Source organism: Acartia tonsa, chromosome 13 (genome assembly GCF_053477335.1).
Source record: "Acartia tonsa isolate MP-2025a chromosome 13, ASM5347733v1, whole genome shotgun sequence".
Classification (NCBI taxonomy): Eukaryota; Metazoa; Arthropoda; class Copepoda; order Calanoida; family Acartiidae; genus Acartia; species Acartia tonsa.
In genome coordinates, this window is record NC_137272.1 from 37,980,950 (window position 1) to 38,004,540 (window position 23,591).

At 33.2% G+C, this 23,591-nt stretch overlaps 3 protein-coding genes across 3 annotated transcripts; all 3 read right to left on the reverse strand.

Annotated features, from left to right (window-relative positions):
* Window positions 1-371: 371 nt before the first annotated feature.
* Window positions 372-3,067, reverse strand: LOC145303706 (pleckstrin homology domain-containing family F member 1-like). Its single transcript, XM_080145314.1, has 3 exons — window positions 2,954-3,067; window positions 1,626-1,694; window positions 372-747 (listed from the first exon to the last, which is right to left on the reverse strand). The coding sequence occupies exons 2-3, from the start codon at window positions 1,652-1,654 to the stop codon at window positions 372-374; spliced, it is 405 nt and encodes a 134-aa protein (XP_080001440.1). The 5' UTR covers window positions 1,655-1,694; window positions 2,954-3,067.
* On the reverse strand, window positions 3,031-13,984 carry LOC145303705 (coiled-coil domain-containing protein 43-like). The gene is made up of 8 exons (XM_080145312.1): window positions 13,836-13,984; window positions 13,252-13,317; window positions 9,043-9,150; window positions 6,268-6,410; window positions 5,429-5,506; window positions 4,270-4,326; window positions 3,707-3,766; window positions 3,031-3,212 (listed from the first exon to the last, which is right to left on the reverse strand). Exons 1-8 carry the CDS (start codon window positions 13,912-13,914, stop codon window positions 3,180-3,182), a joined length of 624 nt encoding a protein of 207 aa, XP_080001438.1. The 5' UTR covers window positions 13,915-13,984; the 3' UTR covers window positions 3,031-3,179.
* Window positions 13,985-15,399: 1,415 nt separating this feature from the next.
* On the reverse strand, window positions 15,400-22,697 carry LOC145303702 (uncharacterized). Its single transcript, XM_080145310.1, has 11 exons — window positions 22,581-22,697; window positions 22,097-22,178; window positions 21,704-21,782; window positions 21,082-21,146; window positions 20,863-20,975; window positions 20,419-20,532; window positions 18,467-18,534; window positions 18,037-18,092; window positions 17,532-17,576; window positions 17,132-17,230; window positions 15,400-16,774 (listed from the first exon to the last, which is right to left on the reverse strand). Exons 1-11 carry the CDS (start codon window positions 22,610-22,612, stop codon window positions 16,586-16,588), a joined length of 942 nt encoding a protein of 313 aa, XP_080001436.1. The 5' UTR covers window positions 22,613-22,697; the 3' UTR covers window positions 15,400-16,585.
* Window positions 22,698-23,591: the final 894 nt, after the last annotated feature.

Sequence of the window (23,591 nt, forward strand, 5' to 3'; positions counted from 1 at the left end):
TTGTTGAAAATCACCAAATATTTTTTCTCATACAAAATGCCCCATATCAATGAAGAAATTAAGATATAGATCATTAATTTCTGTCAATGGCAAAAGGGTTAAATTAAGCAATACTTTTAACTTATTAAAAAAAACACCCTGTATAAAAAAATTTGTTGTGGAAAAGTGTTTTCGCATATCTTACGTTATTTCAAAAAATGCCAGGAGCTATAACCCCTAAGGATCTGATAAAACCTATTTCAATTGAACCTAATGTAATTGAACGTTCAAGATTATTGTTATTTAAAAAAAATTATTGTTCCATTAGATTGGGTTGGTAGTTCCTTTAAGGGACTCCTCTTGCATAAAAGAGATTTTGTCAACAAAAAATGTCATTTTTCCTGGGTTGTTAAACTAGATAGACTGCTAGATCTTCTATGTTCTCCAGTCCTTTGTCTATTTCTGGCTGACGGATTGCTTAGGGCCTGGTCACAAACCTGGCACACTCGTGCCACCTGCCAATCCAGGTAAGGTAGAGGAACAAAGAAACTGGAACAGCTGCTACAGAGAAGCCTACCACAACACCTGCAATGATGGCGCCTCACAATCAAGGAAAACTTGCGGTCACAAGCTTGACACCTGTCACTGGCTGTATCCGGAACCCAAACCGGCGCCTCCCTGCCCAGCTGCAGCTGTGAGCTGCTGCCGCCGGTCGCTGATACAACTTGTTCAGCTGCAGCCGCAGTCACATTCCCCGATGAACGAGACCTAAAATAATTTAATTTACTCCAGAAGAATGTTTTAGCTGACATCATTAATTTATTGAAAAAAATGTAATATCTTAAACAGAACAAAATTCCCACAAATTGCAAAGTGGGGGGGGGGGGAAATATTAATATGTTAAACGGACAATGGCAAAAAGTAAAGATAATGGGTTTGGGCAAAGAAAATTAAAGACGAATCTTCAAAATACTAATATTCTATAAAAGTTCAATTTTCATACATAAGTGTTTTAATTATGGAATAATTTTTCGTCAAATGTCATTATTCCACCTTTTATATATTGATAAACTAAATGGTTGTGGAATTAGGTAACTGTAATTGTTCAGTTCTCAGTACATCCAAGGAGCAGGAAAGGGGGGGTGGGGTGGCATAGGGAGACGGGGGTAATAACCTATTTTTTTAAAAATACGTAGATCCCCCCCCCACTATCAGAAATTTATCCTCAAGTTGGTGTTGCCAAACATCTGAAACTCACCGTGTCATGGTTCAAAGCCCTTTTTTTACTAATCAGGTGAACTAATACACCAAAAATGTGCGAGTTTTTACTCCCTCCAAAAATTTTGGTGGTTGAACATAACCTCTACCCTTCCCCCCCCCCTAAATATTATTCAAAAAAAATATTATGCACTAAACCAAATACAATTAAGTATTTGTCACCCCTGTTCTACAACATGTATTTTCAGTATATCTATCCCCTCCCGTGATTTACAATTTTGCTAAAACACCTGTTGTAAAATTATTAAATCGTAAATAGAGAAAATACATTTTTTTCATAAAATATCATCCCCTGCCTCTCTTTAAATAAATTTCCAAGTTTGAAAACTCTAATAACTAGCCATAATTATAAAAACGTAGGTAATTACCTTACTGTAGGATGAGGTTTAAAACTCATCTGGCCAAAATTTCTATCTCTTTTAAGCGCTTCACCATGTCTGAAATATAAAAATTCCTAATGTCATATTATTTACTAAGTATATTTGCGATAACTTTTATTTAATAGATTCTTCCAATTTTTAACATTTACAAAACAGCCTGCTTCATTGCTTCAAGATCCATGTCAGATCTATATAGGAAATAAATGTCTATAAAGGAGCTCAAGTTTTCCAAAGAACAAATATTTAAAACTCATAGTGCTCCATTAATCCTCATTAAACTCTCATTGACCAAAGCGATAATACCTTTATTCTATTTGTTTATGGAATGAATAAAGTTTTTTAATCCATGTTGATATTTGAATTACATTGAAGTATTAAATCTTGATTTAATAAACAAAAAAATTACGTTCATAATATAGAAAATCTAAGAAAACTCTGTTTTAAAAGAATTCGATTGTGGCGACACTTCCGTAGTGTTCAAATATTAAAACTAAAATTTTAATCATATTAACCCTTTGGTGATGGTAATGTAAATAAAAATATAATTGCAGAAATCTTTTTAAAATCGTTTAAAATATTAAATATTTACTTCTTTTTTTTTAGATAGTAATGGCGAGGGAGGAAAATTGAAATAGATAAATATGTACTTAGAAAACTAGCCAATAGTGAGATAGTTATATCGAGCCAACTCTAGTATATAATACCAGTTGCTACGTCCCTAGCCCTTGGAGAAAGGGAGGGGAAGGTCAGGAAAATAGCTTTAAACCACACCAAGACATTTATAAAGCTTCCCTAAAAAGTACAACCCATTCGGACCATCAATTTATAAGATCTATAGCATCGGACAAAAAAAGTCTTACTTCTTTATATTGTAGGATGTGTTGAAAAATATTGGATGGACAATGGGCTAAGTAAGTTATATTAATAACATATGTTCAGTTAATAACTGATTAGTTGTCATAAAAAAGAAAAATATGCGATAAATTACAAAATAATTATAATGCTCATTATTACAGTGAATCTTCACCATAATCAAAAAAAAGGTTTGGAAAAAATTATTATTCTATGCTTTCAACCAAAGTACCTTGTTGAGCACTGAAATACCCCCCCCCCCCCCTCCCCCATTATTTTAGACATTAATTAAAAATAATGAGGGGTAGGTAGTATTTCTTTGTTTAATTTTTTAGGTCAGTTAAGGTTAGGTTATATTGTGTACTTTGTAGCCCTGCAGAGTAAGGGCTCCAGGTAGGGTTTAGGGAGGGGGGGGGGGGGGTATTAGTGATCCACAAGCACTTTGTGTGAAAGAATCAATTTACCTCTTTTTAGTTGTAGTTTACATATTTATAAAAATCTGTGTAAATTTTTGACATTTTTACTTGCATAGGTGGTTACATCTGAAATAATAACAGGAGAAGATGGTAAAAAAGTAAAAATTTAAAGGGACAGAACATTGGTCCGTCCTGTCTCGGCTGGGATACTGAATGAATTCATTTGGTTTTTTTTTGTCTGGACTAGCGGGTCATAGGTTCAAGTTCCTCAAATTCACGCCCGTCGTTCTTGTTTGGCAGCTTTCGCCTGAAATAAAATAAGGGTGTAATTTTTACTGCTCATTATTTTTGTAACATGTATTCTAAGGCTTTTAAACAGGAGTAGTACGCTAAAATTTGGCATGGCATTTACTTTAATGTTGCATTACGTGGATTTGTGAAAAAAAATAGCGGACGATCTGTCGCTCCCGTCGATTTTTCCTTTTTTTTTCATGAAAAACTTTCCTTAATAAGTTTGATAGTTTAACTAACGGCTTCGGCCTAAAAGACCAACCCCAATTTAGTTTTAAAAAGAACAAGATTTTTTTGTTGGGGGGGGGGGGGGGGGAGTGATAATATCTGTTTGAGGATTGTGATAACACCCCCTCCCACCACCCTCCAAAAAATAGTTATTAACCAGGACCAGTACATTGTAAAGAGGAACCATATCAATTCAGCGATTAGCGAGATCTTTCGGTACAAACGAACACAAATACAGACGGACTTATAGACATCCTGTAACTTTTATAAAATGATGAATACCTGAGCTTTTTTCTTTCTATCGTCGGTACTTTGCTTTTGCTTTTCTCTGTCATTTTTATCCTGGAAATATCAGATAAATAGTCTAAAACCAACCTAAGACGCATAAAAAGTTTTCTTAAAAATCTAAACAAAATCAGACTAGATACTCATTTGTTTCGTCTGAAGATATAACCTCGAAAAATACCGATTGGAATTGTTGTATATGTCGGAGAAACTTTATGAATGTCTTGGACTGGTTTTAGGCTATTTTCTTGTCCTCTCCCACATCCTTATATAGACTGGGAGCAAAGAGACTTATTAGTAGATAGTAAAAAATAAAAGGGCTACTTCAATGCAAAGAAAAACATAGCCCAATTGAAAATGAAAAAAAAAATATACAACCTAATGTTTTTCAACTTTTAAAAAAAGTTCCATACCTATTTTGTGTGTGATAACAAAAAAAACTCCGCGCGTAGGTAATTGGATAATTAAAAAATATTTTCTCACGGCTTTCTCCCTTTAAGTCTAGGTTACGGTATCATTATAAAATTATGAAAGTAATAGGTATAACAACATTTTTGTACCTTTTCTCTCTTAGCCATAGCAGCTTGTTTCTGAGATTCCCTCCACTCTGCCTGGGCCTAGAAATAATAAATTCTTTGTCTTGTCTTCTTAACATAATTTTGTTCTATGAAATAATAGATAATATTCCAGCATTTTATTAGATATTATACAATTACATATTGTAGAAATCCAACACAAAACGGCACCAAAGTATTGTAATACTAGCGGCTACGCCCAAAGAGGCCTCTAAAGGCACTTAAAGGACGCCTGCAAGAAATAACACGCTTTAACTGCTGAAAGACTGCCACAAGAAGACCCAATACCCCAAATTTAAAGCCTTCAGCTTCAATAACAAAAAAGTTCTAGGCATTTTAAAATAGCATTTTATGTACAATGGAATTTTTGAAAGATTTCCAATGCTAATAAAAGAAAAGAAAAATATTAAATTACGTCGCCTAGACTCAAAATTATAACCTTATCTTTGTCAGAAACTTAGATTGCCTGTAACTGATTACATTTTTACAATAAAAACAACACATTTCATAGTCAAAATCTATGAAAAAAATTCGATTTAAATTGCATTTTTAAACGAAAATCATAGCGGAAACAAAGGGGTAAACTAATACAGGCTTAGCTGTGATTGGTTGTTAAGCTGATTCAGCCTTCTGATTGGCTACAGTATATTCGGTACAACGCAAGTAAAACCTAATTTTTTTTAATGATTTTGACTATGAAAATGGGTATTTTTATTGTAAAAATATAATTAGTTACTGGAAACCTAAATTTATGACAAAAATAAGCTTATAATTTTGTTTCTAGGCCACATAGTTTAATTTCAAAGTTTTCAACATGAGCATTGCAATTCTTTCAAAATTTTCATTGTACATAAAATGTCATTTTAAAATGCCTAGAACTTTTTTGTTATAGAAGCTGAAGGCTTCAAATTTGGGGTATTTGGTCTACTTGTGGCAGTCTTTCAGTAGTTAAAGCGTGGTATTTCTTGCAGGCTTCCTTTAAGGGAAGGGGCTACTGAAGAAGGGATGGGGCTAGTGAAGACCATCGCAAATTATCACTTTCAAATTTTAAAAATAAGTATAAGTTATCTCAGGACTGTAAAGTCCAGTGCAGTGGTTAGCGAGATCTTCAGGTACAGACTAACAGATCCTGTTTCTATGTTACCTTGGCGACAGCCTGGGCATTGTTGGCAGCTTCTATCTCCTCATTGTCTCTGTCATCATCATCATCTTCGTCATCAACCTAGACAAACAAACAAGGCATTAACTATGACCTAGTCGGTGCGTGGCCCTCCTTGTTTGATTTTTTTTTGTTTGATTAGCCATAGTTTCTTAGGGTTTGGACCTAAGACTCCTGGAGTATGTTGAGACACTTTTGTATAGCCACCAGGGCCAGCTTAAGCTCCACGTTAAAGTATGAATTGACACGCTGTCTCATGAGAGCTCCTCATTATTACCTCACCCTCGCCGGTTTTGAGTATGGCAGGTGTCCCAGATTAAGTCAACGTAATGAATGACACTCTCCTCCTTTAATGTCTTTGGTTATGACGCGGTGTTGGGGCGAGAGTCGAACCTATCAATTTCCCAACAACGAGCAGATTCGCTATGTGTTACGCCAACTAGTCGCAGGTTAACCTTTGACTTAAAGTTATCACACGAGGATCTTAGAGCAATAGTTGTACATAAATGCGTTACTATATCATCTAAGGGTATTTGGTTGAGTCAATGATAACTTTCAACAAACAAACAACCTTTTAATTACACGACATTAATTCATGTCTAGAAGTCCTAACTGTACAGGGTAATGACACTCATACAATTTCAATTTTTCTTTACAGTTGAATAGGTTTAGAAAAAAGTATTCAGATAAATATTTGTTTTTATCTAGGTACCTACTTATAATGACTGGTATTTAGTATCGCATTAAAAAAATCAGTGGTACCTAAAACATGAAAAAAAATCTATCATAAAACTAACATTGGTTGAACAATTAAAAAAACAAACCTCAACTTCAGCATAGGACGCTAAAATTGCTGCTTTTAGTTTCTTTTCCTCCTCTGTGTGTTCCTTCTTAGATGATGAAAACTGACTGTTCTTCTCCTCCATTATACGGTGCATTTGCGCGCATAGGTCCAGCTCTGCTTTATCTAATAGTTTAATACATATATATTAGCGACCACGCCACTACAGGCCTCTTGAGAGGATCTTGGACAAAGTAGCTTCGGACAAAGTAGCTTCAGGACAAAGTAGCCTCCACAGTTAATAAAGGTCATGGCCACAGCGCTCGGCCCCCTGGCCTGCCTAGCCGCGGGCGCTCGGCCTCCTAGCCTAAAACCTAACCTGATCTAACCAAAAAAATTGTAAAAACATTATTAATACTTGTAAAAATAATATTTAAAATTGTAAAAATCTATTAACCACTTTTTGCAAAATCATCGAAATTCTAAACCACCTATGTATTATCAATTGATGATATTTTTCTTAAATAAATGTTCTGAGGCTAACATAGGTTAGGTTAGGTTATAGGCTAGGGAGCCGAGCGCCCGCGGCTAGGCAGGCCAGAGGGCCGAGCGCTGCGGCCATATTGGAGACTATTTTTCTTAGGAAGCTACTTTTCTTAAGTAAATCTCCTGAAGCTACTTTGTCCGAAGCTACTTTGTCCGAAGCTACTTTGTCTTAAGCTACTTTGTCCAAGATCCCTCTTGAGAGGGGGAGTATTTTTTTTAGAGACAATTTCTCTTGGGAGCGCGGTGGTCATAATAGTTATAATAGTACCTATTAATTTGATTCTTTTTAATATTCGTTAGAAATTGTCTGTAATACGATGCTATTCATGATTTTTTTTTCCGGTATGGCTGAGAACCGGTTTTAATCCAGCGGATATTAACCGATTTCAAAGCCATACTGGAAAAGCCTTTCTCGTATTCATTCGAATCCTGTTGATATGAACCGGCACAGTGCCTTCGAAGGTGCTTTGACTTTAGTGTCAGAACCTAAATTGGGACATAGTGCATTTCATTACCCTAGGTTAGGTAACTTCATTTCACTTTTCAATAAAATCTAAAATGCAGCGGTTTTTGAGAAAATTAGATTTAAAAATTTCAAGTTCAATTTTCACCCACTATGAGTTACCGCATAATCATGACAAGAAAAGCAAAGATTATTTATTTAAAATTTTGAACAACTTTGCTCTTATAAAGTCAGTCATAAAACCTCTCTATATATGATTTATTTAAGGCTGAATTTCCGTGGCCTTAGCAAAGCAATTGTTAAAAATGGCCATTAATTAACTCACTTCGGGAGTGGTTTTATGAAGAACTTTATAAAAGCAAAGTTGTTCAAAATTTTAAATAAATAATCTTTGCTTTTCTTGTCATGATTATGCGGTAACTCCTAGTGGGTGAAAATTAAACTTGAAATTTTTAAATTCAATTTTCTCAAAAACCGCTGCATTTTAGATTTTATTGAGAAGTGAAATAAAGTTACCTAACCTAGGGTAATGAAATGCACTATGTCCCAATTTAGGTTCTGACACAAAAGTTAAAGCACCTTCATTTGCACTGTGCCGGTTCTCATCCATAAAAAAAACTATGTATAGCAACGTATTATATCCAGCTTTCTACGAATGTAAAAATGTACAAACATAAGATTAAAACCAGTTTAAAGGCACCTCGGGGCTAAAAAAAAGTATTAATCTCATAATTGTACATTCTATATCCGCGGAATATAGAATGTACAATTATGAGATTAATACCAGTTTTTTTAGCCCCGAGGTGCCTTTAAACTGGTTTTAATCTGAGCTTATCCGCGGAAAAGGGGCGTCGTAGCTCAGTGGTAACGCACTGAGTTACGGTGATGAGAGTGTCCCATAGAGTAGTGGTTAGCGCACTACGCTGTGGTTGGGAAAATCCGAGATCAAGTCCCCTCATAGATATTGCACTTGGATGACAAATGCTGTTGCAATTTGTCAGAATATAATCACGCAACCTTCCCTGTGATGCCCTTAGGTTGTAAGGAGGGAGATTTGTAGGAAGTTAGGATCCTACCTATCAAGCAACTGTAATCGTGCTTTCCCTCGCCCATGCTCCTCATTCATATGAGAGTGCCATTAATTAGGGTGGCTTAATATGGAACACCTGCCAAAACTCTAGGCCAGGGTGATGTAATAATTGAGTAGCTTCCACGATAATTGCGGGTCAGCTTGTAATGTAACATAGAATACACTCAGCTGTGCGCGAAGCTTACCAATCTAGGATTGGTCAAAAGATTCTCACCTCCAATCTCCTCGTGCATCTGAATCCTAACTTCAGAGAATCAAGGCTACATACATACATACATGAGAGTTCGAGATCTAGTCCCCATGTGGCAACTTGAATTTCTCAGTTGAATACATTCACGCAACTTCCCCTGGTTGTGTAAGAAGGGTATTATTGAGTAAGTTTGGATACTTAATAGTCAAGTACATAATATCAGTACTACCCTTATCCCAAGCTCCTCTGCGGAGAGCGTCATTCATTACGGTGACATAATTTGGGACACCTGCCATACTCGGCGAGGGTGAGGTAATAATGAGTAGCTCTCATGAGATAGCGGGTCAAGTCATAATGTGCTTGAACGTGGAGCTTAATAGCCCTAGTGGCTATACAAAAGTGTCTCAGCCTACTCCATGACTACTTAGGTCCAAACCCTAAGAGACTATGGCTAATCAATCAATCAATATCCGCGGAAAGCTGTTTATAATACGATACGAGAAATAACTAACTAATTTTAATTATCTACCTTTCTTTTTATTATCCTCTTCTATTGCTAAATTATTATTAAACTTGTTCCAATGTGTCTGGATTTCTTCTTTCAAGGATTTTAATACGGCAGAGTCGGTTAGTATGTCTAAACAAAAAATTTTCATTAAAACTTGAATAATAAAAAGATTTCTGTACAAGAAGAACAGATTTGTAGTATAGATGTATATACAGACAACTACCTCCCTTTATTTTTCAAATACCTCTTTTATATGCTTCTATTTTTTTTTATGCTACTTGGCTGTGTAATATAAGCTATACCATTGCACATTGGGGCAAATCAACCAAAAAGGGAATTTAATTATTTAGTACCCTTAAAATTCATCTCACAAAAATTTCATTTTATACTTTTTTGTAGGTAATTTAACAACAAACAAATTTGCTTTTATGTTTTTTTCTGTCATTTGAAAGGAACATGGAGATAAAGGTCATTTTATGAAGGTAGATAGAAAATTACCAGATTAACCCCTCCCGAAAATAGCCCCCCCTTACCCTATCCATCTATCTATCCATCAATCTATCCATCTATATATCCATATATCTATCCATCTGTCTATCCATCTATCTATCCATCTATCTATCCATCTATCTATCCATCTATCTATCCATCTATTTATCCATCTATCTATCCATCTATCTATCCATCTATCTATCCATCTATCTATCCATCTATATATCCATCTATCTATCCATCTATCTATCCATCTATTTATCCATCTATCTATCCATCTATCTATCCATCTATCTATCCATCTATCTATCCATCTATCTATCCATCTCTCTATCTATCTCTTTATCCATCTATATATCGATCCATCTATCTATCCATCAACTATTCATCTCTTTATCTATCAACTATCAATTTATCCATCCATCAATCTATCCCTCTATCCATCCATCCATCTATCCATCTGTCTAACCATTTACTTATCCATCTATTTATCCATATATCTATTCATCTACCTATCCATCTATCTATCCATCTATCTATCCATCTATCTATCCATCAACTATCTTGAATTTCGTGTTTAAAATGTCTAATTAGGGGTTTTGGTTATCAGAGCAATATGAGAATTTTTTAGTAGCGCAGCTACCCTATCACTAGCTTTTTGGGCCCTTTAAAGTGTAACTAGGTTAATTGTAGTCCGAATTTAGTGTTCAAAGTGTCAAATTTGGGGTCATGGAATTCATTTCAGTAGGAGGGGAGGGGATGGTGTAAATGGGGGTGGATGGGGATCCTTATTTTAGCAAGCTACAAGTTTCACTATATTTTTATGTTTAATTAATCCATTATAAATGTGGGCATGATTGACATAAATTTTTATTAACTAATATCTATATTTATAATGATATTATGATTCTTGTTTACTGTTTATATGTATACTAGCGGCTTCGCCCCTAGCCTCTAGGGGACTTGCCCCAAGAGGTAATTAAACAAGGATGACAACATCCATGAAAGAAGCGAAACTCTGAAATGGAAGGACAAACGAACATTAAAACTTGTGAAGTGTCAGAACTGAATATTAATGCATGTCTATACAAAATTGTAATTAAAACTGATTAAATACATGTTACTGTTTAAGGACATACTGACGTTTTTAGGACTTGATTATAGAGATGCTTCGCTTATAACAATAGACGTTATTGAAATAGGAATCAGTATTCAAAAAATCAGATGAATAGGATATTTTTAACATTCAAAAACATTATTTGTTGTCAAAAAAGTAAAAATCAGCTTGTTATAAATGGATGTACGGACTTTCTGGTAACGATTATAGAGTTGCTGTGCTTTCTAAGTCGTACCTAACTGTTGTAGAAATCAGCATGAAAAGTTTGAGATCGATAGGACAATTCTAGCCTGTTTAAGTTAAGTAAAAGAGCTAACTGTACCAGATGTACGGACGGACCGACCCTAATTATAGAAATATGAAAAATTTAAGGGGGATTTTTATTTTTGAAAAAGATCTTTAAACAACCACAGGACCAGTAGATATATTCCCTGAAGAGTAGAATTCAATCAGTTTAGTGGTTAGCGAGATCTTAAGGGATGGGCTGACAGACAAACAGACATCAAGCTACTTTGTATTATATATTAACACCTAGGGATCTAAGGAACAAAACAATAACCGATTAATATCTACATCCCCAATATTGATACATATTTAATAAATTATATTACAAAATTATTTGTCCGTAGATGACAATTAGTGGTTGAAAAGTTTTGACACTCATTTTAATGAACCAACCAATAAAAAATCAATTAAATTTCCTGAAGTTCTTATGCTAACGAATATAAAAACGTTATTATAAAACTTTGAAGTTTGGGGACTAGTGTAATTAACAGTCCCCTCCCTTTCTAAATAAAACTGCTGACTTTAAACATGAATACCCTGTAACTACATAATTTAAAAACAAAGCATTACCAATAGACAGACAGATAGACTACTTGCTAATTCAAATTTAGAATGATTATAAGAACCTCACGTTATTTGCATATTAACTTTACCTTTTCGCAGTGAGGTAAGGGACATTGGGCTGTTTATAACTCTAGTCCCCAAAGTTTTACAGTTGTGTGTTCAAACGTTTTAACTACTAACTTTAATCTACAAAAGGGGTAATTTTGTGTATTATCATTGGGGATGTACAACAATTTATTGACCTTTGTCTTATCCCTTTAGATCCCTATTATTTGTAATAATCTATAGAAACGATTATTTAGTTACATTAAAACATCAAACATAAAGAGGTTTAGATTTAGGTTTAGCCCCCCCTCTCCTCCCCATCTTTTAGTGCAATAGAACTTGAAAATATTTATTATTAACTTTAATTCTAAGTCAGAATAAATATTTCCCAATATGTCTATGTTTCTGTGTCTTTTATTTATTTGAATTATATCTTAAGTTTTGACTTTAAAAGCGCATTTAAACGCCTTTTCTTACAAGCTTTTCGTGCACCCACGTTCAGAAAACGGGCTAAAAACCCCTACGGGGGCGCGGGGGGGTAAATGAAACCAGTACTGGCGATTAAAATATGTCTTTGGGTAATCAAATATCGTTTTTTTAGCCGGTGGCAACCGGTGAAAACATGTTTCCTCTTACTGTCTTCTTAAATGTTGATTAAAAAACAAACAAATAAAAACTAAAATCTTGACTTCAACTAGAATTATTTAAGACTAATTTCTTCAATTTGTGTTTTTTTCTTTTATACTGTCAAAATATATGTAATGCATGACTCATCAGAAGTTATTTTGTCTAATTACGTTAATTCTAAGAGATTTTATAATACTTTTAAAATTGTTGGTGAAACACAAAAAGTATGCCTTTTTCTGTAAGAAAATTTTTGCATTTCTTGACTTCCATGCATTAGAATGCTTACTTAAAAAGCGTATTTTTACGATTCCTTTAAAATCTGATGTACATTGGGTATGATAATACTCATGGAATGTTTAGAACTTGATTTGGGGGTGGTGAATTGTTGCCCCTTGTTGCCCCTATGTGCATTGGTTGATTTTCAATGACCCAATAGAAAGGTTGCACAAGACGTTTGTGATGGGGAGATACATTCCTTTAACCCTTTCTCCCTCTAGTGTTTTACTCTAATACAAGAAGCGTTCACAGGAATTTGCTAGGGGGTTGTGATTCGTGAAACATGAGGATAATTTCAATTCAAAGCGTAGTAATAAGTCAAACTTTTACTTTATGTTGTAGGCTCCATTACTGATATATTGACCGATATGGTTCTCCTATAAAGGGAAGCTTCTCATAGGTCATTGGAAAGATAATAACTATTTTGGGGAAGGGTACCTCCTACCAATCAAGAGAAATCGCCCCTGGAAAAAATATCCCAAACATATTTCTTTTAAGATTGACACTAACATGGAAGGTAAATCCCCCCACCCAGGGGCGTCCAAGCTTTTTTTATTTTGGGGGGGGGTAAAATTTAGAAAATAAAAATTTTTTTTTGGGGGGGGAGGGTAATTTTTATTTCATAGAGGCATTTATTTTATTTTTGGGGGGGGGGGAATTGAAAATCCAAAATTTTGGGGGGATAATCACCCCTTTACCCCCCCCCCACTCCCCATGGACGTCTATGCCCCCACCCCCTCTTTTAAATGCCTTGCATAGGAGGAAAAATAGCAGAAGCATTACACTTTACACTAAAGAATGAGTTAATTAATGTTGTCTCTTACCAGAAAGTATAGAATCAATTCCTTCCTCTTTTTCCTCAAATGTTTCATCGCCTTCCAGAATTCCAACTGAGAAAAAATCAACAATATTTTTATTAAATAACCAAATTTAGGGAATTGGGCAACAGGGAAAGGTAGCAATAAAGCCTTTACATAAACTAGAAATAATCAACAAAGCATTACTTCTTTTAGTTGTATCTTATTCCTATGCATGAGAAACACATAAGAACTGAAAACAGGTTGAAACATCCATTAGTAGCGCAGGACAAAAAAAATCATGGCATTGACAGAGCGAGTTGTAGAGAAGTTTTAGTTGTCATAACAAAGAGAAGAAAGAGAGAATATGCCAATTTTTTTAGAAAATCACGAAAACTGAAAACATAACTTAAGGTTGTGTTTTTAAGCATGACCAACAGACAGACAGACGGACAAAACAAAGTCTAGAATAGATGCGCATATTTCATAGAAATTTTAACTGTAAATTTTAACTTTCTAACTTCAACATTGTTACGGACTGACTGACGACGGTCATACAAAGTCAATTATAGGGTAGCTTCGCTACTACAATAGTATTCTTAAATACTTACCTATATACGGAGAAAAAACACTGGCATCCGTGCCTAGGGATGTCAACTTTTCTGTCAACCAATTCTCAAATTCAACCATTTTATTTTTTACAATATTCTCCTTTTCTATCTGATAACAGTAATAATAAATATTAAATTTTGTGTTTGTTTGAACTTAATTCACCAGATTACTCTAATACTTTATTTATAAAATATTAAGTTTTTGTTGCACGAATTTTTTTTACATAAAATACATATAATATATTTTGAAATAATGTTAAAGAGAGAGTTTTATGTAAAATATCAATCATTGTCTACTTTTCAGATAAATTCCAAAGCAAATATAAAACACTTAAAAAACACTGAAGGATGACCCAGTTAATTTGTGGATCTCGTAAAATTAAGTTTTGTAATTTTCAAAAACAAAGCATTTGATGTAAACATGGATCAAAATATATCAATAAATTGCGATATTTTAACAGTCTAAAATAAAAAAGTACCTAGGTACTTATTTTTAAAACGTGTTTCCTTTTTTACTTTTAAAGCCAAATCAGCAGAATTTAAAATTAAACACATGATACTTTACATGTAAACTTCTCTTTAGGGGTAATAAGACTAGGAATTTTTACATAATAAACTTCACAACAAGTAATGAAATAGATATCAAAATACTCAAACTTAAAAGACATACAATTATAACTTGCTAAAAGATTAATGACAACAAAGTAATGAACAAGAAATATTCCGTCCAATAGAAGCAAAGCTTTAAAATAACTTGCTTCCTGCATTTGATAATTCCATACATTTATGAGTGTCTAATTCAGTGTAACAATCTTCTAATTACATGACATGTGTGTTCCAGGACAAATAAATTTCTAACATAAAAAAAACAAATAAATAGTTTTGACAAATAATAAGTACCTATTAAAAACATAAAATTTTTCTAGTTTTTATCTTTGAACCAATTGAAAAAAAAATACTTTTGGTTTCCATTTGAATTCAGGATTGATAAAACTTTGCATTTTAGGCTTAATCCTGAATTGACTGAATTGGCTTTAAGTTTAGGGAAGCTATAGAAATATCTTATTGTGGATTTAATATATTTATCTGTCCCTCCTTAGAAGCTTGGAGCGAAGCAACTAGGTATAGCTATATATCAAATAAAAAATCTCCTTTAGAATAAGCGAGGAAATTCCATCAAGGTTGAATAATCTTACATCTTGCAGTCAGAAAAATTTCAACTTACAGACGGAGAGTATAAGTAATAGAGTAGCTTCGCTACTTTAGAGATGTACATTATATCAATTCCTATATAACTTTAAATAGTTTATATTAGTTCTCATATTTTTTTATGAATAAGATATTGTTTTAAGTTTCACAGCCGTTTTTGTTTTACAACTTATTATTCGAGAAAATTTATGCCTTACGTTTAAAAAGAAGAGAAGGGATAGTCTCATGAAGCGAATTTATGAAATCAGCTATTTCATAAGTCTCAACAATAAGAATTTTATTTTACTATTTCACAAAAATTATCGGAAAGCTACACCTATGGCTAAAATTTTATATTAAAACTACCTTCATGAAATTATCCCTTTACGTTGGTTTATTTTTGCATATGTATCTTTTTTTCCTCAAAATAAATATTACATAAAAACTGAAAGATCTAAAAGTTCCAATAATCTATAATACAAAGTAGAATGATCTGTCCCTCTGTCGGTCTGTCCATCCGTCTGTCCATCCGTCTGTCCGTCCATCTGTCCGTCCGTCTGTCTGTCCGTCCGTCTGTCCGTCCGTCCGTCCGTCCGTCCGTCCGTCCGTCCGTCTGAAGCTTAAGATCTCGGTAACCAATGAACTGATCGGATTCTACTCTTCAGGGTATATACCTATTGGTCCTGTGGTGGTTTTAAGCTATTTTCTCGTGGGGTGGGACACCCCCAACCCCCCATAAAAGAAAAAAATCCCCCCCCATTTTTTTTTGTAGAAGAATTCTTTTTTAGAAATTTTCTTTTGTAGAAGATTTCTTTAGTTCTTCTTATTTTTTTGAATTTTTTTTGTTGTCATCTCTTGGCGCAAAGCCCCTAGAGGCTAGGGGCGAAGCCGCTAGTGAATAATAAAGTATAGATAACATACATTAAAACCAATATTCTACATTCAATAATCCAGCAATGTGGAGCCAATTTTATATTTTAGAGGAAGCCACTGATCCACCTTCGGCTTCACATCGCCGTATAAATAAGCTAAGACAAAGTTACATTAATAAGAATGATTTAAAGACACTAAAATTTTGTTTCTTTCTCTCACTGGTTTCGTTTCCTTAAGTTTTTTGCTTTAATACATATAAATTAAAAATTTGTACATTTATGCTAAAAAATACTAAAATATGAAATATGGCCATGCGAAGATTTGGTTTAAGTAGGTTAATTTTTTTGAAGAAAAAATATTATAAAGCTTTTTTAAGAGCCTCCTTTCATATTATTTTGTTTTTAAATTTTTTTGGCAAATCCCAGTAACCCCTGCCTCTAACTTTTATGTGATTCTTCTTTTAAATTAAGTTAGGTTAAGTAGGTGTTTTATAGAGTAACCAATGAAACTTTTCAAAAAAGTTAAAAATGGCCCACGAGGGAGAAGTATTTGCATTATAAACCTACTTATTTGCATAATAAGATATTATAATATTAAAAGTTTTAACTATCTTTGAATATTGTTAAAAACTAAAAAGTATTATAAATCTGTTGATGCTGTATATAACATCAGTGATGTGTCGCTATTTGTCATTGGGGGCTAAGCTGCGGCTGTTGATGTTGATGATGCTGTTGTAACAGCTGCTGTTCTAGATCATTATGGTGACGTCGCAGATGATCGTTTTGCTGGCGACGGTCAAGTTCAGTTTGCTGGCGACGTTGTAGCTCTTGGTGATAACTATCATTCTCTTGTTGTTGCTGTTCTAGTTGACGGTGATTCTAAAATCATCAGAATTTTTAAGAAACTAGCTTTAAAAGGCTTTTTTATCAGGTTTCTAAAGTGACAAGACATGGACCGATAAATTGATATACATCCACAATGATGATACACAAACTTAGTAAAAAACAAATCAAAATTCAATAAAAGTCCCAAAAGTTGTTAAGCTAAAGCTTACATATTCATAATCTTTATAATAAAACATTAGGTACTAGTGTAATAAACAGCCCAATATCTTGTACCTATACAAACAAAGATTTTTTATAATCTTGTGATCTTATATGTACATACAGATTAGACTGTGAATTAAATACCCCAATTTGACCACTTTTATGCATGGTCTGTGATGAGTCACGTACCTCTAAAAGTTGTTGTTGCTGTGCTTCGTGTTGTTCTTGTTTAATGAACATGTCACTGAAAACTGGTCTTCCTGGAAGGTACAAATGGCTTATTGGCTCCTAAAAACAGAATCAGAGTTAAAAGAAGATTTAGCAACAAATTTACACAGCATAATATGCATTCCCAAAAAAGTTTTAAAAATAAATTAAAAACAAGTGGGAAATAGGTTAGTTTCCCCCCTATGTTTAACACCTACGGAGAGCCCGAACTGAATGGGGTTTCCCGGTACCCGATAAAACCAGAACTGTCCTATAGCAAAGGCCAAAGATATACCCTATCATTTTTAATTTATTTTAACAGTGTTAAACAGGATATTTTGTATGAAGGCGCTGGATTGAGCTGGAAGTGACTTTACCATACCTGTTTAGGTATTATGAGAGGTGGAGATTGTTGATCATCAGACTTCTAAATTTCGTATTTTCATAATTTTTTCATCTCTTGAAAAAAATTCCAGAAGTGCATGCAAAACGCATGCCAAAAATACCTATTCATGGTAAAACTTACGACAAACTTATGTTTTTATTTTTGCATATTTTATTACAATCCTATTGTATAGTAGTAGTATTCTTTTATTTGTCCAATGTGATCTCTCTACCTAAATAGTAAACACTAACTTAGTTTTCCATTTTAGTGAAGCATAGGTCCCTGAATGGTTTTAGACTATTTTCCCATCCCTACCATTAGAGTCCCTAGATGCTAGGGTCGCAGCAACTTTTTTAATGCAAAAGTTATCAGCAAAAAGATACTATACGATAATTAAAAGGTAACGTGCATGGTTTTTACTCGTTGAAAGGTCGATGGGGGACAAACTCCTTAGGTAAAAGACATTCCTATTCAAATCTAATTCCACGAAAAGACGACATTCCTGATCTTCTTGTGTGTTTGCATACGTTGGCTTTCTCCCTCTTCTCTCTGTATTTACTATAAAAAAAACAAGGATGACAACATACCCAAAAGGCCATGTTAAACTATCAGACGGACAAACGAACATTCCATGCATAGAATGACAGCGTAACATCAATGAAACAGAATATAATTTCGAAAAGCTGACGAAAAAAATTTATCTTAATATGCAGCAATAATATGTACTTACTTAAGTCTTGAATAGGTATTGAGAATCCATATTCCAAAAAAGCACAAAAAAACTTGTTGGACAAACGAACAAAGTGGTGTCAAAGATTATGGAGAAAAAGTAAGAGAGAGAGAAAGATATCGAAACCTTACGTACAGACCAACATACCAACCAACACGATATTACAGAGTAGCTGCGCTACTAAAAAAACGTTTTTTTATACCTGTTCCCGCCTCAGTACCCGGGTCATTGCAACATTTATGATTTCTCAGTCCACCTTGTTGATAAAACCTAAACATATTACCAAGTTTTAAATTAATAGGACGATTATATCACACTTAAATTGGCTAAACAGATACCGACACAAACATGTTAAAAGAATACTATCTAAAATACTATGACTAATATTTTCATGCAAACAAGAAAATATTGTAACTTATGTAGTTTTAAATTTCGCCGTTAGGCGTCTCAAATGAAATTTTGAAAATAAGTTAATCAACATTGTTTACTGTTAGTATTTAAACATAAAACTATATAAACATTCAATAATCATTTTTTAGTTCTCTAAATCTATAGAGAAATCAAAGTTGTACCCTTCGTTCTGCAGACGTTAATATTCAGATTATTAAAATAAACCTAAAGTGAAAAGACATCATTTAACGTTACTCTGAAAAAATTGTTCTTCTAGCTTTAAAAGACACATAACTGAGAGTGACTTAATAAAGCTAAATTTATGGGGCTGACTACAAAGTAGTTGGCTATACTTTTATTAATTCTCATCGTCATCAAAACATATTGACTAGTCGTTCATCAAAGCAGACAAGCTAAAGTCAATCTAAATTTATTAGTCTTGTATGACTTTAACGTCAAAAAACCGCATGAATTTGTATAAAAAACAAGGATGACAACATCCATAAAAGCGAAGCTCTGAAACGATAGGACGGACGAACATTAACTTTTGTTGAGTGTCAGAACTGAATATACAAAATATGAAAATATAACGTTTGACAAAATTATACGTAAATTTGTTGCAAAACTTCTTAAATACAGAATTCTTTTTAAGGACATACTGATTATAGAGATGCTTCGATCATAATAGTGTACCTTATTGTAATAGGAATCAGTAATCAAAAAATCAGATCAATCGAAAGATTTTATCACATAAAAGATTGTTATATAAAAGTAGAAAATCAACATGTTTAAAATGAACGTACGGACATTCTGGTAACGATTATAGAGTTGCTACGGTTTCTAAATTGTACCTAATTACTAAAAGAATCACCATGCAAAGTTTGAAATCGATAGGATAATTCTAACATGCCTACATTAACGAATAAAAGCTAACTATCTCAGACGGACCGAGCCTAATTATAGAAAAGCTTCGCTTTTAAAAATCTATGCCAGCCATATTTTAATTTGAGATTAGGTTGTAGCGTACTGTGAAAATGATCAGGCTAATCTTTTGATTCTAAAGATGTCTTCGAGTCTTATATATAGTTCAAAATTTCGACGCTAGATGTACCAAATAAAAAAGTTAAAACAAGTTCTTAAACATTGCTCTTTTGATATCATTGAAATGTTAAACTTGAAATTTTTTAAAATTAATTTGTAATAACTTTTTATCAATAGTATTACATTAATTGTACTATCAATTGTTAAGTCACAAACGTTTTCATCACTGAAATAAAACTAACGAAAAAAACCTTTCATTACTTTACGCACAAAAAATTTTAACCTTCTAGTTATGCCTATAACTAGTTGACGACCTCTTTATTGTGCCAACTACTTGTAGTTGGTTATGACTTCACCACCTTACAGGGCAATGATCATATAGTATAATAGTTCGAACTCAAACCTTTACATGTTCACAGAAGAAGATTTTAACGATTTTACTTAAAGAATCTTAAGGGATAAGATAATGGACGATAAATTGATTTAAATACATCCGCAACAATAGAATTTTTAATTTCAGTTTGGATCTTACAAATCAAACTCATTAAAATACCCAGAGTTTTTAAGCCTACGAATAATATTACGTTGTTATATAACTTTGGGTACCAGTGTAATATAATACACTCCTATGTCCCTAACTTCTCTAAAAAATCTGCCATTACATTAAGTCACAATTGCAATATTATAACGTAACTGTGCTACCGAAAAAAACGTCAAACTTACCTCTTTTCACAGTATAAACATTGGAAGGGCTTCTCCCCCGTGTGCAGTCTCATGTGCGTCTCCATATTTCCTTTCTGTGTAAAACACTTGGCGCAGACTTCACATTTAAATGGCCTAAATATGAAAATATCCTATTATATAAAGTATTAAGCTTTTTTTGTCTGTAGCGGAGGATCGCGCTAACCGCTAAACCGATATAGTTTTCCTTTACAGTGAAGCTTTTTTTGGGTCTAAAGAAGGTTTATAACTATTTTTGGGGGTGGGTATCACCACCCTCCCCAGAGAAATCGCCAAAGCAAGGCGGAAATAGTAAAAACTTAATGATTTTTCGCGAAAATGCATTAGGTATTTAACTCTAAACAGGCAGGCAAAGAATTTATACCTCACAAAGGAAACGTCGTGTAAGTTAGTTTTATTTTAAATATTGTATTATTTTGACCTTACCTATCCCCTGTGTGTTTTCTCATGTGTGTGTCCAGGTTTCCCTTTTGTGTGAATCTTTTTGTGCAAACAGAACATTCAAATGGCCGCTCTCCGGTGTGTGATCTCATGTGGATCTGAAATAATACCTAATCTAAATAGATTTTTAGCTTCTTTAAGAAATTCATAGTTGAAAAAGAATATTAAAGTAATAAGTATATATCTAAATGAGTAAAAAATAACCTTAAGGTGGAAATCGTGAGAAAATTGTTTCATACATTCTGGACAATTGACTGCTTTTGTGGGATCTGAATACAATCGTTTCAATCGTTAGGTATTGAAATAGTGAAGCTGTATTTTTTGTAGCGAAGATATTCTAATATTTAAAATGTTCATCAGTCTGTCTGTTAGAAAATGTACGGAGGAGACTAGTGAAGATTCCTTATATTCATGAGCACCCAGTATACAGATTAACTTGGTCCGTCAGGTCAGACTTTCGGCACAGCTATGACAAACATTTGATGTCTTGATAAAAAAAAATATTTTTTCGGCTGTTTTTAAGTTACAAGTATTTTTTTTTTATAGGAAATAGTTAATTTAAAGTTGTTCTTATAAAAGAAATTTTACTGTCTCTCTGTTGTACTGTATTTTAGATATTCTGCTAGGGAAATATGATTGAAATCGGTTAAAATTAATGAATTTAGATTGAAAGTTTTCATGGACAATGAGCATCTACCAACTCTTTCCATCACTCTCCTTCAATCGACTTGGTATTTTTTACTTTATTATTTATGATCTTTACCTACTACTTATTGATATTGTCATGCATGTTTTATGTACATTTTTGACTTGATTGAAAACGATCCTAAAGGTACATTTTTCTTCTTCCCTCTGACGGCGGAGAGAGCAGAATTCAACGCCGAGACACTTGGAGGATTTGATGCCTAGAAAATTAAATAATGAAAGAAGATTAGATTTGGAGAAATTGAAATAATACATACTTGTTTGGTGCAAAATACTATGATATAATAATAATAATCAAAAGGAGTCATTAAAATTTTGCCCAGCACAATTCAGGTAAAGTTTATTCATTGGATACTGATATAGATTCAAAATGTTTCTATATGCCTATTTTAATGATAATCATTGTGATTAATTATCGTTTCTTATAAAAAAATGTTTCTTGATAAATAGTAGATTCGTGTGAAAATATGCTGTGGTTGTAATCAACAAGAGAAAGATGCAATATTAAGTTAACCTGGGTTGAATGATGGTCCCCCATGACCACACTGGCCATACTTGCAGGAGATATTGGATGGTGCTGGGTTTCTGCCAGGTATCTGCATTAAATCGTGTCATAAATAATCATACGTACAAGCGAGGTTACAAAGTGTCATTTGAACAATTCAAACTAGAACCCTCACTTATTAATTTTCATTAATAAATTGGAAATAAAAAAAATAATGTTCATTAGGTGCTGCCATGTATCCCCTAGCTGAATAAGGGGAGGGGTATGTTTTTTTCCTCTATCTAACCCCTGTGAGGAGCTTTGGCCATGCAGGGTTTCCATATACCAAATATAACCTAACCTGACTTACAGTAATAGACAACCAAGAAACAATCTATCCTCCTATTACTTAAAATATTTTTTAAAAAGGGGAACCGGGGGGTCAAAGCTCAACTTAAAAAAAAGGGTAATTTTTGTTTTAAAACAACGAATTATGATTGATAATTTATGATTCCTAGACAAGACATGTTCACTGTACATCATCATGGATATTTTAATATTTTATTCAAACATTTCATAAGGTCATCATTATTGTATTTATTAACAATAACATATATACAAGTCTTCTTCTGAAAGAAAAAAAGTCAAACAGACATAAAATGCATTTCTAAATTAATACCTATATCCCTTATATTGAAAGAGTCACATTTATATAAATTAAAAACTACAAGATAGATTATAATTAATACAATAGGTATTTTTCTTTTCTTTTAAAAACATATGAGTTAGGATAGAAAATGTATATCTTCCATAAAAGTAGAGCAGAATCTAATTTATAAAGAAAACAGAGGAACAGTAGGGAGTGGGGTACCAACCTTCCTCTCCTTCACATGTTAAATATAAGGGCATATAAGAAAATTATCGAGGGGGGGACATCATTTTAAAAATAAGAAAATGCAAATAATTGGTTAATACGTTTGTACGTGCTTCATAATTTTTAATAACATGTAAACGACAGTAATAATTAGGTTTATTAACCAACAATATATTCAAAATAATTCATTTTTGGTGGTGTAAGAACCCCCTTTTCCCTACACCCAAAGGAGAATGAACCCCCAATAAAAACAGCTTCTTATTTTTACAATTCTCTTATGAAAACAAACCCAAACAGGGTTCTCAAGTAAGGAATATTGTATAATGCTAATTTCAAAAAGTCAATCAACTAATTGTTTTAAAAGCAATGTACCCTGAAAAAAAAGGAAATATATGCTATTTATTTTAATAAATATCTTATTAAAATATGACAATTAAACAAAACAAAATCCGTTCACAGCTCTTAAACAGTCGAAATAAAATAAAACTAATAAAAGCATTATTAAAAAGTGTGTTGATATCCCTGTGCGCACCCATATCAGAATGCCGCGTCTATCAAAACAAATCAGAGATGTTGCAACTTTTACTTTTTCACGCTTATTTTTTTAAAACTTACATTTTTATATGAAAATATTCGAAACATTTAAGCTCA